We start from the raw sequence: 19,053 nt of genomic DNA, 5'->3' as shown, positions 1-19,053 counted from the left end.
ATGGCGACGGATAAAGAGAAGCTCTTGGAAACGCTGGAGCATTTGAGAAAGAAAGAGTTCAAGAAGTTCAAGTGGGTCCTGCAGCAAGATGACAGCCTGGAAGGTTTCCCAGCCATCAAAAAGAGACGACTGAAGAAGGCAGACAGGCACGACACAGTGGATGAGATGGTGAAGACCTACAGCGGAAACATTCTGGAGGTGACCAAGGAGGTTTTAACGAAGATCCCCAGGAACGATCTAGTGCAGAGTTTGTCAAACAGCAGCCCTGGACAAAAAGGTAAGAAATGCGAAGATTTAAAAGAAGGGACATTTGAAAAAGGACACAATCATGCATCACAAATATTATTAATATAATAGAGTGGCCGGCGGCCGCGCGGCGACCCACACGAACACAATCCGCCCTATTTAGTAATAAACTAACATAATCCATCAACTGAGCATGTAAATGCCACCGACTGATGATGTCATACCCACTGATGATGTTGTTCAATAGAAGGTTTGTGTGCACATCCAACCTTTTGTTAGGCCAGGTGCTGGGTACAGAGGCACAATAGAGAAAAAATAGAGAAATACCCGCACACTGGAGCAGCTCCAATATATTTAATTAAACAGCTACTGCAAGGCAATCATCAGGCAAATGGCATGAGGGAAGACATAACAGGTATATATGGGGACAAGGGCTGATGACAGTACATTAACGGCAGCTGCCGTGAGTCAATTAAGCCTAAAGTGCATAGCCAATAGCAGGTAACCAGCACCTTAAAAGGACCTGACTGCGGCCAAAAATAAAGGCGCAATCAGTCATTTTTTTATACAAATGCAGGTAGCCTACAATCCTCAGTAATTGCAATAAAATACATATATATACCTGTTATGTCTTCCCTCATTCCATTTGCCTGATGAAGACCCCTGTGTGGGTTGAAAGCTTGCAGTAGCTGTTTAATTAATTATATTGGAGCTGCTCCAGTGTGCGGGTATTTCTCTATTTTTTCTATACCCACTGATGATGTCTTGCCCCACAATCGTCGAGTGATGTCATACCCACTGATGATGTCTTGCCCCACAATCGTCGAGTGATGTCATACCCACTGATGATGTCTTGCCCCACAATCGTCAAAGTGATGTCATACCCACTGATGATGTCTTGCCCCACAATCGTCGAGTGATGTCGTACCCACTGATGATGTCTTGCCCCACAATCGTCAAAGTGATGTCTTACCCACTGATGATGTCTTGCCCCACAATCGTCGAGTGATGTCATACCCACTGATGATGTCTTGCCCCACAATCGTCGAGTGATGTCATACCCACTGATGATGTCTTGCCCCACAATCGTAGAGTGATGTCATACCCACTGATGATGTCTTGCCCCACAATCGTCGAGTGATGTCATACCCACTGATGATGTCTTGCCCCACAATCGTCGAGTGATGTCATACCCACTGATGATGTCTTGCCCCACAATCGTCGAGTACATCATCATCATAGTCGAGTGATGGCCAGTGGTGGTGACTGATGATGTCTTACCCACTGATAATGTCAACTGAGCATGTTCAGGACGTCGAGTGGTGGCCAGTGTGGTGATGATGTCACACCCACAATCATAAAGCACTTCATATATCAAAATGACCAAAATGACCATGATCAAAATTAGTTAAATCAGCTTTAACATAACTGAATCTCAGAACACTTTTGTCAATGCTGATGAACTAACCAGTCTCCAACCAATGATTCATCTTTTTGTCTGTTCACTGCACACACACAACAGTCTGTTCTCCCTGCTACCCTCAGGGAGGAGATACAGGGTCCCAAGAGCACGCACAAATCGCTTGAGGGACAGTTTCTTCTCACAGGCCACGAGACTCCTTAACATATACAAATAGTGTAGTAGCCGTACTGTACCGCACTGTAGATGGTACCATTATGTATGACTAATGTTCAATAGTATGTTTAATTAGGTATACGCTATTTGCACCTAACAGAATGTTATTATGTTTAATTATGTTTAAAGTATGTTCATGCCATTTGCACTATGGGCCTCTTTTTTTATTTATATATCTTTTAATTTTTGCACTATGTTGTAATGGAGCCTACAGCACAAGAATTTCACACGTGATACTTGTACTACGGAGTGAGTGACAATAAAAATCTTGAATCTTGAATCTTGAATCTTGAATCTTGAATCTTGCAGAGCAAACGGTGGGAGATGCTGGTAAAAACCCAAGAGAAGCAGGAAACAGGACAATCATGGCACAGACCGGAGGTGTCGTCAATACACCTGATTTTACCGGAGCTAACCTTGAAGGGGCTAATATAATCTTCAATATCAGCGCTAATGCAAATGGTAAATAGTTTGCTGGATTTTGTGAATGAAAAATCTTTCTGATTATTCTGCAATTCACATCAGACTCTACATGTTTATGTTTCAGTCCAAACTCATGCCAGGACAGAGGAGACTGACACTGTCTCTCCTGAAGACAAAGGTACTGGACTGTCAGAACCCAATTATGTTCCACACACAAATATTGTAATGATGGATTTCTACGCTAAATGCACTCATACATCATTAGCAATCCAAATTAATAATAATAATACTGTACATTGTATTAGTTTCTCCAGAAAACAGTATGGCCAAAGCCTCCTGAGTTGAATATTCTGTATACATACTCAATAATATGCCTTATAAGCTGATTGTATCTTTAGAAAATCAAAACAGTATTTCCCTATTAATTTCCCTATTTCCCTTCCGGTAACACTCAGATCCCCCATCCATTCCAATGGATGGATAAAAAAAAGCTCAGTAAAAGCTATAAATCTTTCACTTACTTGCAACAAAAACCAATGAAAATAACAACATCAACAATGTGTTTGCTCTACTCCCATTACTTTCTGACTTCCAACATACTGTTCTTAGCCATCAACCCAGAAGTCATTATTGGCTCCAATTGTAAGGTAAAAACCTTGAAATACAGCACATAAAGACATGGGGCACTATCTTCCCAAAAGCGCTAATTAAGCGTTTGCGCTCGTTTAACGCCATGTGCAATGCAAATTGGGGGTGGGCACAAGCCATGCTTGTACTGGGCATAGGCGTGCCACATGCCAAAGCAGGCGTTTCAACGCTAAAATGTGGGGATAGATGGCATTATCCTATCGTCAGCAGCGCGCAATTACTTTGCGCTAAGAGCTTTGAAAAGGACCTCTTACCGCACTAAATACCTTGCTGCACTGGGAGCGCAGCGCAGTGCAAAGTAAAATTCCTTTTGGATATGTCATTACGCACAGACTTGCCACACCAGGACATCAAATTATGCTGCTAAAATTGGGTATTAGCAGATAATTCAGTGAGGCAATCAACTATAACTCACTGAGAAACTTTTATCACATCGCAAAGAGGGAAATTAATTGAGAAAACCTGTTGGACAATGGACATAGGCTATTTACCTTCATAACCCGGAGGGCCGTTGGCACCACAGACAATCTGTGAATAAGCTCTCTCCATCTCTCTCTGTCCTCGCACGAGTGAGTACACTCTATTACGCATGGAGAGAATTACAGCATATTGCATGCCTCGCGCAAACAGCAGGAGGTCACGTCTACCAGACAATTATATCACTTTTAAACAGTTACATTTCTGTATAAATAAATACAATTATGCTCCCGTGAGGTGGGGATGCTTTTTTTGCTGCTGGGCGGGGGTGCAAAACACGGCATACCACCTGGACAAATGCGCAAGGCGGACTGTTATCTTGCCTGCGTTACGGCACGCGCAAACAGGTGTGCAAGCGCTAATAGGGGATATCGCCTGTACGAAGATAGGGCCCATGGTTTCAGTTTAACTGTCACCATGAAAAGTCAGGCTGTTGTAGTTATTACCCAATCAAATTCAAATGGGAACAAATTCATTATGGAGACTATTTTTTATTTCCGATGCTACTGAGCTACTTTCCTGAGATCGCAAACGTGTTTACAGCTGGCTTATTAAGTTGCTTGGAAAAAAAGGTGTAATGCTGCCCAGAGCAGCAGCATGGCTCTTAGACGTGTTTTTATTCATTCATTCATTTATTTATTTATTATACAATGGAGTTCTATGGACATGGCTTCATTGGGCCCAGTTACATGGACGAGACTTGTTGGCAAAACAAAATCATTGCTGATTTTGTTATTTTCATAGGATTTGTTGGCTGTAAGAAATGCATAAAAACACCAGCCTTAACCATTAAGGAATCTGATTGGTTTCATGAAACTCGTGGTTGAGTATTAATAAATTATTCTACAACAGCTACCTTATTCCTTACATCCAGTCAGGACCTGCTTGTCCACCCACCAGTAATGAGCTGAATAGAGTCCATGGAGTGTGTAAATTATCAGGACATGCTTGCATTACTCTACTCACCTCTTATTGAATTAATTTGTTTGTTCTTTCAGAAACTCTTACTGGAGAGTGCCAACGTCAACTCAAATCCAATCTGACAGAGAATTTTCAGGATTTGTTTGAAGGGATTGCTAAAGCAGGAAACCCAACACTCCTGAATGAGATCTACACAGTGCTTTACCTCATAGTGGGAGAGAGTGGAGAGGTCAATGAGGAACATGAGGTCAGACAGCTTGAAACAGCATTCAGAAACCAGAGAGCAGAAACAACAATCAAATGTGAAGACATCTTTAAACCCTTACCTGGAAGAGATAAACCACCCAGAACATTGATGACAAAGGGAGTGGCTGGCATTGGGAAAACAGTCTTAACACAGAAGTTCACTCTGGACTGGGCTCAAGACAAAACCAACCAGGATATACAGTTCATATTTCCATTCACTTTCCGAGAGCTGAATCTGCTGAAAGAGAAAAAGTTCAGCTTGGTGGAACTTATTCACCGCTTCTTTAGTGAGACAAAAGAAGCAGGAATCTGCAGGTTTGACAAGTTCCTGGTTGTGTTTATCTTTGACGGTCTGGATGAGTGTCGACTTCCTCTAGACTTCCAGAACAACGAGATTGTGACTGATGTCACAGAGTCAACCTCAGTGGATGTGCTGCTGACAAACCTCATCAAGGGGAAACTGCTTCCCGCTGCTCGCCGCTGGATAACCACACGACCTGCAGCAGCCAATCAGATCCCTCCTGAGTGTGTCAACATGGTGACAGAAATAAGAGGCTTCACTGACCCACAGAAGGACGAGTACTTCAAGAAGAGATTCAGAGATGAGGAGCAGGCCAGGAGAATCATCTCCCACATCAAGACTTCACGAAGTCTCCACATCATGTGCCACATCCCAGTCTTCTGCTGGATCACTGCTACAGTTCTGGTCTCTATGTTGAAAACCAGTGAGAGAGGAGACCTACCCAAGACCCTGACTGAGATGTACATCCACTTCCTGATCGTTCAGTCCAAACGGGGAAACATCAAGTATCATAAGAGAGCTGAGACAAATCCACACTGGACTACAGAGACCAGGACGATGATTCTCTCTCTGGGAAAACTGGCGTTTGAGCAGCTGGAGGAAGGTAACCTGATCTTCTATGAAGCCGACCTGAGAAAGTGTGGCATTGATATCAGAGCGGCCTCAGTGTACTCTGGAGTGTTCACACAAATCTTTAAAGAGGAGAGTGGGCTGTACCAGGTCCAGGAGAAGGTCTTCTGCTTTGTCCATCTGAGCATTCAGGAGTTTCTGGCTGCTGTCTACATGTCCCACTGTTACACAAACAGGGATGAGAACTGGCAGGTACTGGAGACATTCCTGGGAAACGTCTGGGGTAGATATGAACGCAGTAGACAAACCCTCGATATCTTCCTGTGGAGAGCCATGGACAAATCCCTGGACAGTAAAAATGGTCACCTGGACCTCTTTGTCCGCTTCCTTCATGGCCTCTCATTGGAGAAAAGCCAAAGTCTCTTAGGAGGCCTGCTGGATCAGACAGAGAGCAGAGCAGAAAGCATCCAGACAGCCATCAGCAACCTGAAGGAGAACAGCTCCAGTACTTCTCCTGACCGAAGCATCAACATCTTCCACTGTTTGATGGAGATGAACGACCAGTCAGTACATCAGGAGATCCAACAGTTCCTGAAGTCAGAGACCAGATCAGAGAAGAGACTATCTGAGATCCACTGCTCAGCGCTGGCCTACATGATACAGATGTCAGAGGAGGTTCTGGATGTTTTGGACCTGGAGGCCTACAACACATCAGAGGGGGGGCGATTGAGACTGATCCCAGCTGTGAGGAACTGCAGGAAGGCTCGGTTAGTACTGATGTGAATACTAATAGTATAGAACCGTGTAGAGTGACCTTCATACTTGACACCATCAGAATTACACTAAAGATCTATACTTCCTCAAACATACACACTATTAACTGTTGTTCTACATAGCAGTGGTGCACACAGTGTTGGGCATAACACGTACAAAGTAATGTGTCACTGTAATCACATTACTGGTCTCACCTCTGAAGTCGAACCCTCCGGTATTCTTTATTCAGATTGAGGGGCTGCAGCTTGTCAGAGACTCACTGTGAAGTCCTGGTCTCAGCTCTGAAGTCCAACCCCTCCCATCTGACAGAGGTGGACCTGAGTTACAACAACCTGCAGCATTCTATGGTGAAGCTGCTTTCTGCTGGACTGGAGAGTCCACACTGCAGATTGGAGACTCTGAGGTCAGACATAATATTTAATAATGTGTTGATATATTGATATTGTAATTTGAGGACAGCTGTATAGACCCTTTTACGGTGGACATCACAGGGTTAGTTGCGCACGCATCGCGGTATCCAAAACTCCGCGGCATCCAAAACTCTGCGGCACTCAAGCCGAAACGAGAGAGATCCCCGGAATACAGGAAAAAGGCATCTTGTGCCGTATGCGTATAGACGCTGGACATTCCCACTAGGAATATGACGATGTCCGGCACTGCAACTTTGGCGATGTTTGGATCCTAGACCACACATGGGCAAAATACGGCCCGCGGGGAATTGAAGAAAAAAAAAAAAAAAAATGGGTTTTTTTGTTTTTTGTTTTTTTACAGTGCACCTGAACGCAACATGCAAGATAACCGCTGAATAAGTGTCCAAATGTTCATGTCATTCTGGCCAATACTCCACTTCTGTTATAACATTTCAGTCTGGAATATGGAATAGGCTATCTTTCAGTAATCTTTATGACTAAAAGGCTTAAAGTAATCTCATGTGTAAGAAATGACTGTTCTACAGTCATTTCTTGTGGCCCAGGCCCACTCAAAGAAAAACAAAACGACCCCCAAAAACTCAATAAAAGGCAGAATTATGTTAATAAATCTCATCTGCTTCAGCCATTGGATTTGTATCACTATTATATCAGGAGATTAACAAGAAATTACCAATCACAACGGGAGAGAGGGTTAAAAATAAGGAGACTCCCGCGAAAATCAGGAGTGTTGGCAGGTATAGGTCCCTATCATTGCATCGGCGCTGTTTCTAGGCCGAGCGCCTGGCCCAGCCCAAATCAGTGGGCGTGGACCAGCGCACTTGATATCGTCGTGCTGGCGCTACACGCAGCCAAAAGCATTACAACCACGCCTTTTAAGCGTAAAATTATGCACCGTCATGCTCATTGGATAACTGCAATAAACGAATCGCACGCTTGCCTTTTTAGCTCCAATTCCAGTGATCCCGCAAAACCAGACGAAAGCCAAACGCTCTGCCCCCCCCCCCTCCCTTCATCCAGTCTGTCTGTCTGCATTATAGGCTATTATTCCATATTATTATGCTTCTCAAACCAATCTAACTGCAGTTTCAATACTGCAAGCATGTAAATACGCTACACTATAGCAAGATCAAAGTGAAAATAATGTTCTAAAGGCATCAGCTACAAAAATATAGCCTATCCCTATATGATGAGATTAATTTTATATTGGTGAAAGTTTGTTCAGAAGGATATCGTTTTCTCTCCCCTGCTGCAGGTAGAATGATGCACATAAATATACCCTACATTATGTAAAGTCATTGCATAAATGTGTTTTTATTGTAAAACTAAATGTGAAGTTGGGCCAAGTTATTGGAGCGGACATCACAGTATAGCACATGACAGTAGAAGGACATCACAGTATAGCACATGACAGTAGAAGCGCGTTCTGAAGCGCATTCCGCTGACACTTATCTAAATGACGTTAAATCGACAAAGGATATATATAGGCCCAGGAGGACATATATGTTTCACTTAGGGTGGTGTTTTAATTTTGATGATTTATTTGGTCCAATATTGAAATGTTCTACAATTGCAGGCTGTGTTACCATTACACATTATTTTAGATCAACCTTTTATATCTATTTCGCCTCATTTGGTTGCTATTTAGTAGCGAAATTGAGTACCCAATTGCATGCTGGGGCATTCACAGGCAGTCAGAGAGAGACAGTCGTATTGTGCCTGTCAGACTGCCTGCAGCCTCAAAGCGGTACACGGAGTTGTTTTACCCAGGCTGGACGCGTTGTCACACAGGCTTGTGACAGTAACTCAACGCGGAAGGATTTATTTCACAATAAACTGGTAAACGCACACCAATGCCTGCTCCTGTCAGTAGGAGAGAGGGAGAGAGTGACACAGAGAAGGGTGACAGAGGAGAGAGGGGAGGGACTGGCCCACTGAATAGGCCTGCTTTTCAAAGGCGCAAGGCGCTAAATTAACGCCAGATCGGAAGATAGCAGTACGCCGGTATTTAGCGCCGACACGCCCACTTTGGCCCATTCTGGGACTGCGCCACGCCCATTCGGCCTAAAGCGCATTTGGCAGCGTAAAGCCATATTGATATCGTCCCAAAACAGGCGCAAGGCACGTTTTTTTGCGTTTAAGGCCCGTTTTAGCGCCGAAGGCTTGTGGGAGAATAGGGCCCATAATCTCCAATGTGTGGCCCTTCGCTTACTTGAGTCAGTATGGCCCTCAGGTAAAAAATGTTGCCCACCTCTGTCCTAGACCCATCCTGACAGTGAGTACGGGTCAAGAAATCTCACCCCATTGAAAGAGTTAGCTTATTTCTGTAAGGTTACCTGTCTGTTGCTGGCAAAGCTTTAAAATACGTGGAGGAGGCGTCAGCATCTTCCATATTTGTATGACAGCTGAACCACTAGTTGTAACTTTTTGCACCGAGTTCAGCTCCACCCACGAAATACGTCTTCGCTGTTTACAAACAGTAAAAAGGTCTATAGAGTTATCCCATCTGAAATCAGACAGAATCTGGTTTTAGAGGCTATCTCATATTCTCCTCATGTTGCTTTCACACAATCCTTTTGTATTCTAATGAATAATGAACTTTGTTGATGATATAGTTTTAAAGATACAAGAGTTCAGATAGCTCCAAAATGGCCTCCGGCTATTGGGGGCAAAACTTTAATGTGAGTCTTGGAGGCATAATAATTACTGATCATATTTTTTATTGAGGTAATTACCCAGAACATATAGTGCACATAATCACCCAGGTATGGATCCAACTGGATACACACTGTGGTATATATATATATATATATATATATATATATATATATATATATATATATATATTTTTTTTTTTTTTATATAGAGGGATAAAAAGTAATGTGTTGATTTTAGTACGCTCTTCTATCTGTGCACAGTTTAAGTTTTATGGGGCTAGCTAGACCTAACATGTTACTTTGTGTAATAAATCCTCACACTGACAACATGCTGAAGTCCATTGGATTATGAAACACTGGATTGTTGAAAGCTTCAAGAATGTTTTATTTTAAAGCTACTTGCTTTATTCTTTATTCAGATTGAGTGGCTGCAGCTTGTTAGAGACTCACTGTGAAGTCCTGGTCTCAGCTCTGAAGTCCAACCCCTCCCATCTGAGAGAGCTGGACCTGAGTGTCAATGACTTACGGGATTCAGGAATGAAGCTGGTTTCTACTGGACTGGAGAGCCCAGAGTGCAGACTGGAGACTCTGAGGTAAAATCAGTTTACAGTTTTTCTCAGTTGATTCAACACATTTCTCCAAACCAAGGTCCGTTCTCTCAAAACAGTTTTCCTTAATCTACAAAGGTTGCCCTGCAGGTTTTACATGATGATTTGTGTTTTATTGATCCAGCTTCATATGGTATACACAGCAGTGAAGCTCTATATAGTCTCAGCTCTCAGATGATTGGAGATCTCCGCCTATCCGGCCCCTAACACAGTGATTTTCAAACCTTTTGTGCCCAAGGCACACGGAAAGGCACACCTGTATTCATATCCATGCAAAATAGCCTGTAAATACTTTTTATTTACCGTAAATTCCGGACTATAAGCCGCGGCTTTTCCCCCGTTTTTTGGCCCTGCGGCTTATATAACGGTGCGGCTTATCTATGGATTTTTTCAGAAAAAATGAAAAAATAAAAATATCTCTTCTTTAGCACTCTTTCTAACTATAAATCCACTTCTGTTTTAATTTCCTCTCTTGCCCCCTTTTCACCACACCGCGGACACTGTGTGCACTGTAAAAAAAAACAAAGGTGGTGTTGTGTTATGTTGTTTTGTTGAAATGTTAATACGGTAAATGGGAGCTTCCTCAAACAGCCATCTCTTTCCCGACAATCCCCTCTGTGCATGAACCCTTACATATGGTAATTACGGTAAGCAAACGGCCACTCGGTGACCTCCAAAATCGATGGATTTTACAGGTTATTTTATGTGCATTGCTTTGCTGCTTGTTTTTTCGATTATTTTTTTGTAAAGCACCTTGAATTGCCTTTGTGTATGAAAGGTGCTATATAAATAAAATTTGACTTGACTTGACATCATTTGGCGGAAATCAACCGGTTACTCCTACCGGTTCAAAGTTCATTATAGTAGCAGACCGGAATCACAACAAGAGGAGCAGTAGCAGCAAACGGTCGTGCACTACCGGTAACTCTCTCTCACTCACCATGGGGAAGAAACGCAGAAATTCACACGACGCAGCTTTCAAGTTGAAAGCAGTCAATCTCGCATTAAAAGACGGAAATCGAGCAGCAGCCCGTAGCCTTGGCATCAACGAGTCAATGGTGAGGCGTTGGAAGGGGCAGCAGGAGGAACTGTCTCAGTGCAAAAAGACCAAAAAGTCCTTCAGAGGTCATAAAAGCAGATGGCCCGAACTTGAAGATTCCCTTGAAGATTGGGTGTTGACCCAGAGAGCAGACGGTCGAGGTGTTTCCACCGTGCAGATCCGACTGAAGGCCAAAACAGTCGCCACCGAAATGAAAATTGAACATTTCAGAGGTGGCCCATCTTGGTGCTTCCGATTCATGAGACGAAAGGGACTGTCCGTCCGGGCGAGAACTACTGTGTGCCAACAACTCCCTCCCGACTACCAGGAGAAAATCACAAACTTCGGCGAATTCACACAAAGGAAGATCAAGGAATATTCCATCGAACCGGAGCAGATCATAAATATGGATGAAGTGCCTTTGACGTTCGACCTGCCACTCACTCGGACTGTTAACAAGAAAGGTGAATCGTCGATCACGTTGAGAACCACTGGGCACGAGAGAACGAATTTCACTTGTGTTCTGGCCTGCTCTGCATCTGGAGTAAAGCTGCCGCCAATGGTGATTTTTAAGCGGATCACGATGCCGAAAGAAAAAATTCCCAGCGGGATATGCCTCAGAGTCAACAAGAAAGGATGGATGATGGAGAGTGTCATGAAGGAGTGGCTGGCTGAGTGCTACGTCAAGCGCCCTGGAGGATTCTTTCGCCAAAAAAAAGCTTTGCTCGTTCTCGACAGCATGAGGGCTCATATAACAGATTCCGTGAAAGCAGCCATCAAGAGCACAAACTCAATTCCAGCTGTGATTCCTGGGGGCACAACGAAGCATCTGCAGCCACTTGACATCAGTGTCAATCGTGCGTTCAAAGTGGCACTACGCGTTCAGTGGGAGGCGTGGATGACGAGCGGCGATAAATCATTCACCAAAACTGGTCGCATGCGAAAAGCAACTTTCGCTCAAGTTTGCCAGTGGATCCTGACAGCGTGGAGGAGTGTGAAAACATCCACGATCACCAACGGGTTCCGAAAGGCTGGACTGCTGCGTGATGATGACGCCGCCACAGCTGAGCGCCTTCAGAGGCTGTTCGATTCCGACACCGACAGTGACGAAGAGGAGTTTGTTGGTTTTGAGAGTGACAACGAAGGAGAGAGGAGAGTGGTTGACGAAGCCACCCTGAACCTGTTCATTTCCGACACTGAAGTTGAGGACTTTGGTGGTTTCAGTACGCAGGAAGAAGAGGAAGACGAGGATTAGTGACTTGACTTTGACTCTGTTTACAGCCGTTTGCTGCACCTTCACCTAAAAGATGAAGACAAGGATTACCGTAATTATACTTTTCTGTTTGGATTGTTGACAGCACCTTATCCTTTTGAGGATTGTTTTATTATTGTTTTACAGTTATTTTGTTTACAGCACCTTACCTTATCCTTTTGAGGATTGTTTTATTATTATTATTTTATTTTTTATATTTATTTTGTTGAAATGTTAATAAATGGGAGCTTCCCCAAACAGCCATCTCTTTCCCGACAATCCCCTCTGTGCACGAACCCTTACATATGGTAATTAAACATTAAAACACCCGCGGCTTATAGTCCGGTGCGGCTTATATATGTAACAAACAGGCAATTTTGCTGCTGCGGCTTATACACCGGTGCGCCTTATGGTCCGGAATTTACGGTACTTAACAAATGTATTTAGGCTACTTCACAAAATAATTCAATAATTCATTTGAAACTTTGTAAAATTACATCAAACATCAACATACCATTTAGGCTAATCAAACCAATTAATGAGCAATTTACATTCTGTTATTAAATCTGACCGATTTTCCTCCCTGCCTCGATCCACCTGTTACTCTGTCATCTTTGCTGTCTGACCGGCTGACATATGCTGCTAGTTGACACTCTCTTCATTGAATGCAGTTCTTAATCATCATTATTCTATTTGTTGTCATGGGGGGCTGCTGAGAGAGAGTCCATGTGATGGGAAACTTAGTGAAACAAAACTGAAAGTAAAATCATTGCTTTACTTTTCGTCTTCTTTCCATTTGAAATCATTTGAAATGCGCTCTGACAACACGTCACACAAGTGTGCCGCGGCACACCATTTGGAACCACTGCCCTATAACAAAGCTATGCCCCTTTTTCTCTAGTTGAGCGATGCGGATAGAAACTAAATCTAGTGAAGCTCATTGACTCAGAGAAGATCATTTATGCTCTGATATCTTGCCATTGGATGACTGCACCTCTCTGTTCCTCTCAGCCATAATTCTCTGTCACATCTCCAGCAAATAGCAAATAGAACAGCTAGATTGTAACCAGTGGGAAGGTGACATGATCATCTCCCCAGTTTTAACATCTGCCCTGCAGTTACCAGTTAGATAGATAATTCATATTAAAATGTCATTGAACACATTTAAAGCAGGCTAGTTATTTTGATCCTGAATTACACTGTGAAGGTCTTAGTTCTCTGTGAGATGAGAACCATCCGAGATCAGTCATTTCACTTAAGTCCTCAGGGCTTCCAGACTGGAAATCGTTCCTGTGGTACTGATGCTGCAGATTTGCTAGCACAGTTTTATTGATTTGCTTTTGTGCAAGCTTTGTTGTCTTACCTCACTTCTTCGTCTTGTTTATCATTTTTATATTTTGCAGTATTTATTTATATCCACTTGTTTTTAAAGCGTTTTCTAATTTATATCCATTTAAATGTAAGTAAAATAAAGGGTCAGTTTATCAGCCTCATCAATAGAAAGAATACAATAGTACAATACAATAATACAATAGTAGAAATAATACAATAATGGCATACATATAAGGGTCAGTTACCCTCATAATTACACTCTGTCAGTATAAAATAATACAACAACAATAATAATAATAATAATAATAATATTAATAATACATGTTATTTGGAGACACATTTCAAAACACCCAAGGTCGCCGTACAGTGCATAAGAGACATAGCATTTTAAAAGATCATACTCAGATAAAAAGAACAAGCATGGCAAACACCAGCATAATTAAAACAAGACGAGTGTAGATAAAAGAAAAGACAGGAGATACACAGCAGGCAGGCAACATAGATTGACTGCTGTATATGATTAAAGTGAGTATAATGACATTAAATATAAGATTCAGTTACCCTCATCAATATAGTCTGTCAGTAGACATAATGAGATTAAATACTACAGAACAACATTACCACATGTGTTCTTGAAGTGAGAAAAAGCCAGCACACCAAATGTCCTTTTACAGGTTTTAATGAATCATTCATTAAAACCTGTAAAAGGACTGGTGTCAGTGGGGTGCTGGCTTTTTCTCACTTCTGGACTTGCCTGGCACCCAAGTTTTTATCTATTTTTGAGTGTGCTTGCTACCGGTGAGTTTCACATGTCTTCTTGTCCTTCAGGCTGAGTGTCTGTCAGCTGTCAGAGAGGAGCTGTGAAGCTCTGGGCTCAGTTCTCAGCTCCCAGTCCTCTAGTCTGAGAGAGCTGGACCTGAGTAACAACAACTTGCATGATTCTGGAATGAAGCTGGTCTCTGCTGGACTGGGGAGTCCACACTGCAGACTGGAGACTCTCAGGTCAGGATCACTGTTACTGTTCAACAGACCATTTAAATTAACATGCACATTAATGTCAGAGAAACTACCTTAACTCTCCTGCTGATGTGGTTTTCGAAACCATCTGAGAAACCAACATTGAATGAATGAATGAATTTTATTCTGGATAATGCAAGACAGACATCCAAGGGATAACATGAAAAGTGTGAACACTTATTTCCATCATGGTCCTTGGTCTTGTAAAACATGACACACATCAGCATAGTAATATCAGATAAAGCAATACAGAACAGTCAAAGGATAAAAAGAACAGAAGATAAAAAACAACATATAACACCAGGGGACTCACGTTTTACACAAGCTTGCTCAAAAATATTTTTTTCAGAATGTTTTTAAAACCATTTAGAGAATTAGCAAGCCTAATTTCCTTAGTGATTTTGTTCCATTCCTCTCCACCCCAATAGAGGAACGTACTTCTTCCTACTTTGGTCTTTAGATTGGGCAATTTTAAATCTGCTACACTGGCTCTTGTGTTCTGACTATGGATGTCATGGACATACTGGAAGTACTTGTTGAAGTAGTTGGGGGCAAAGGTCATATAATATTTTATATACCATTGTAAGCTTCAACTGTTGGACTCTTGATTTCCACTGGAAGCCGATTTAACTCTTTAAAGTGGGGTGGGCCAATGTGCGTTTTTGGACTGAGGCCTAGGATGACCATTCAGCTGTACTTTCTCTCCTGAGATAATATTTCATTATTTCTCTCCTCACTGCCTCTGTTGGTGAAACCTGAAGTAAACGATTGCCAGATTGAAGAAGTTCAGAATAGGCATTACACACAGGCGGCAAGCTTGGGGTTTGGCAGAAGAAGCTTTATAAGTGATACTGAAAGCTGTAGTTCCTCGAATAGCGACTTGAGGCTGGCTCCAAAAGGGAGTCATTGCCTGTTCACGCCCATGTTAAAATGCCCATCATAGTGTAACCGAGTTGAATCAGCGCGGATTCCTCGTGAGTCCCGAGTGGTAGTGAGTGGATTGGTTAAACTCACTCCCCAGGTATAAAGGCATGTTAATCAGCTCCACCAAGGGAGCTAGCTCTCTTGGCGTTGCGGTTAACATGTCGGACTCCCAAGCCGAGGGTCGGCAGTTCGAATCCACTCCTGGACAAGCCCTTAACATGGGTTGCTGCAAGTACCACCTACACAAAGCCGTTACAATTACAACAGGATTAAGCATGGCCTGGTTCAAAACACGTTTTTGTCTATTTAGCTAATTTCACCTTTCTGTACGGGGGTACATTTTTATATTACTCACCCATTTAGAGTAAAATAGACAATAGAAAAGTCAATGTTTTTGGCGTGATTGACAGGTTGCCTGTCCAGTGATCACGCAGCTTGCTGATCACGGACCAATAGCAGCTGGAGCTGCGGCTCTGGGAAAGCTCTGGTCTCGTGCAGTCAAGTACATAATATCGTTTGTCCATGTTTAAACTAAGTGGAATATTGATTTAACTGAAGCTACGTAAAACTACAGTGAAGGAAGTGATTAAATGTTGAATCCATCCACCTGTTTCCAACTAAAACTCGGAAAAACAAGGTCTAGGTTGAAAATAACCAGAATTATGTTTTAAGAGAGAAACTCTGCTGTTGTCAATATTATTGAAAATTATCAAGCTTATTTTACTTCGAAATCAAGGAAAATTTTACCGTGGTGGTTCACCTGATATCACGCGTATGATCGGTCCTTCGCGCGGCCGACGTGGGTTCGAATCCGACCCGAGGTCCTTTGCCGCATGTCATCTCCTCTCTCTCTCCCCACCTGACCCCTCCCCCCCATTTGTTTTTTTTACTAAGATATTTATCAATATTGTTTTATTACCCAGCAGTACAAACTATACCTCACTGATGAAAAAGTTGCATTTTGTGTATGCTTTGTGTGTGTATGCTGTGTATGCTGTGTGTGTGTGTGTGTGTGTGTGTGTTGTGTGTGTGTGTGTGTGTGTGTGTGTGTGTGTGTGTGTGTGTGTGTGTGTGTGTGTGTGTGTGTGTGTGTGTGTGTGTGTGTGTGTGTGTGCATTTGTGCTCGCGCAGGCTGTCAGGCTGTCTGCTCACAGAGGAAGGTTGTGCTTCTCTGGCCTCAGTTCTGAGCTCCAACCCCTCCCGTCTGAGAGAGCTGGATCTGAGCTACAATCATCCAGGAGCATCAGGAATGAAGCTACTCTCTGCGCGACTCGACTCTCTCAGGTATAGAGAGGCAACCGTTTATTTGACATGGCATAATGTAGAAAATGATTGTTCAAACAAATCTATGTTCATTTCACTTATTTATTTATATTGTTTATTCCTAAAACCACAGATGAATGATTAGGTGATTATGATGATGAGTGGTTTTGATAGTCGACTAGTCTGTAAAACCCCTAGCGTCCGCACTGCAGCTAAATACAGCAGTTGCTTATTAGAGGTTCATCCTGTTCAGTTCCCACACAGTTCAGTTAAGGAAACATTCAGGTGCTGATACTGAATCTGATAGTGGATTCAGTCGGTCTGAGTAGTGTGAACCAAAACCGGACCAGACAGCCGGTTGTTAAGTTTCGTCAGGCTCGAAACTTGTTATGTTGCATAACTTTATATTTGTTGAGTCGAGGGGAAGAGTTGAGACATTCTGATATTTTCTATCAGTTGGTTTCCTCAATACTGCAGTTGCTGCAGAAGTTCTGTGTTCAGGCCAAAGGTTGCATCTTTAAAGCATCAAGTTGATGAGGTGGAAGAAGAGAAAACTAAGCCACTGTCGGTGGAGGTAAAAGGTAAAGGCCCAACGATTGTCACACACCTGAGTGTGCAAAATTTGTTCTCCGCATTTGACCCATCCCCTGGGGGAGCGGTGAGCAGCAGCAGTGCCGCGCTCGGGAATAATTTGGTGATCTAACCCCCCAATTCCAACCCTTTGATGCTGAGTGCCAAGCAGGGAGGAAATGGGTCCCATTTTTAGAGTCTTTGGTATGACTCGGCCGGGGATCGAACTCACAACCTCCCAGTCTCAGGGCGGACACTCAAACCACAAGGCCATTGAGCTGGTGGAGGTTTATTGACATTAGATGGATAAATGGATGCCTACTGGTGTTACTGGTGTCCAGTAAACTAAAAACACAGGCGATGTGAGCTGCCATATTGGTCTGCAGTAAATGTTACTATGGTTACAGACATTATTTACAGGAGTGGAGTGACTCCGCTCTGCTCCAGTACTCTGATTCATGAATTCATTGTGAACGGAGCTGCTGAGAATTTGAGGCATATTGTTTAATGTTGTAAGGAGGGTATGAGTGACGGCGTCTGTAAAATCACTCATATGGAAGGTTATGAAGGTATTATCAAAGAGATTATGCCGCCTGACTTTATTTACCCCCCTCCCCCCAGTGTGGACCAAGATGCAGTGCGGTGGTTGAAACCAGGTCTGAGCAAGTGTAAGTGTGTATTTAGTTTGTTTCATTAAAACAAAGCAGTACATTCATTTCCTATTCAAATAGAATGCCCATTTGTGAGATCTAGTCATTCAAATCGATTTTGATCTAGTCATTCAAAAGAAATTAACAATCAATATGTTAATAAATCAACCAATATTAAACACACCAGTGTATTAGATGAGAAGCTGCTGCTGTATTGAGCCTTGTTCTCTCCATCAGATGCCTGTGAACTCACACTGGACCCAAACACAGCAAAGAGAGAGCTTCTTCTGTCTGAAGACAACAGAAAGGTGACCATAATGAGAGGGCAGCAGTCATATCCTGATCATCCAGAGAGATTTGACTCGTGGGACCAGCTGCTGTGTAGAAATGGTCTGACTGGTCGCTGTTACTGGGAGGTCCAGAGGAAAGGACAGGTTTATATAGGAGTGACTTACAGAGGGATCAGTAGGAGAGGAAGGGGTGATGACTGCAGGATTGGAGGGAATGAAAAGTCCTGGAGTCTGGACTGCTATGATTATCGTTACACTGTTTCTCACAATAACAGCACAACAGAGATAACTTCCATCTCCCCTTCTGGGTCTAAAAGAGTAGCAGTGTATCTGGACTGCTCTGCTGGCACTCTGTCCTTCTACAGAGTTTCCTCTGACACACTGAACCACATCCACACCTTCCACTCCACATTCACTGAGCCACTCTACCCCGGGTTTGGGTTCTGGCCTGCGACTGGTTCCTCAGTGTCTCTGTGTCAGATAGAGGAGGGAGAGAGAAACACTCACAGTGCTAACCAAAGACTGCTGCTGAAATGATACAGTGGAATCTGATCAACCGCTTATATTGATCAAAACGCTTGGTCCCGAATCATCCCTATACACATGCTGTTTAAATAATTCACTTATAGTGATCAATACTCCGCTTACAGTGATCATTTTGGGCCTTGTCACACCTGAGAACAATAGGAGAAATCTTTAAAACTACAGTTATTCTATTTTATTTTTTTACTTACAAAGTGCCAGAAATGAGCCAACGAGATACAGCAGTGATACTTGGTAC

The 19,053-nt window shown here is 42.9% G+C and overlaps 1 protein-coding gene across 1 annotated transcript; it reads left to right on the top strand.

Moving 5' to 3' along the window:
- LOC310773248 (protein NLRC3-like) lies at positions 1-18,809 on the top strand (the record flags this gene model as incomplete). The annotated part of the gene is made up of 6 exons (XM_083633134.1): positions 1-277; positions 4,429-6,235; positions 6,472-6,645; positions 9,747-9,920; positions 17,954-18,000; positions 18,220-18,809. The coding sequence occupies 6 exons, from the start codon at positions 1-3 to the stop codon at positions 18,807-18,809; spliced, it is 3,069 nt and encodes a 1,022-aa protein (XP_083489260.1).
- Positions 18,810-19,053: the final 244 nt, after the last annotated feature.

This window comes from Poromitra crassiceps, assembly GCF_964638095.1.
Source record: "Poromitra crassiceps genome assembly, chromosome: 3".
NCBI classification, from domain to species: Eukaryota; Metazoa; Chordata; class Actinopteri; order Beryciformes; family Melamphaidae; genus Poromitra; species Poromitra crassiceps.
The sequence above is the reverse complement of the archived record's forward strand: the minus strand, read 5'-3'. Positions and strand labels throughout refer to the sequence as shown.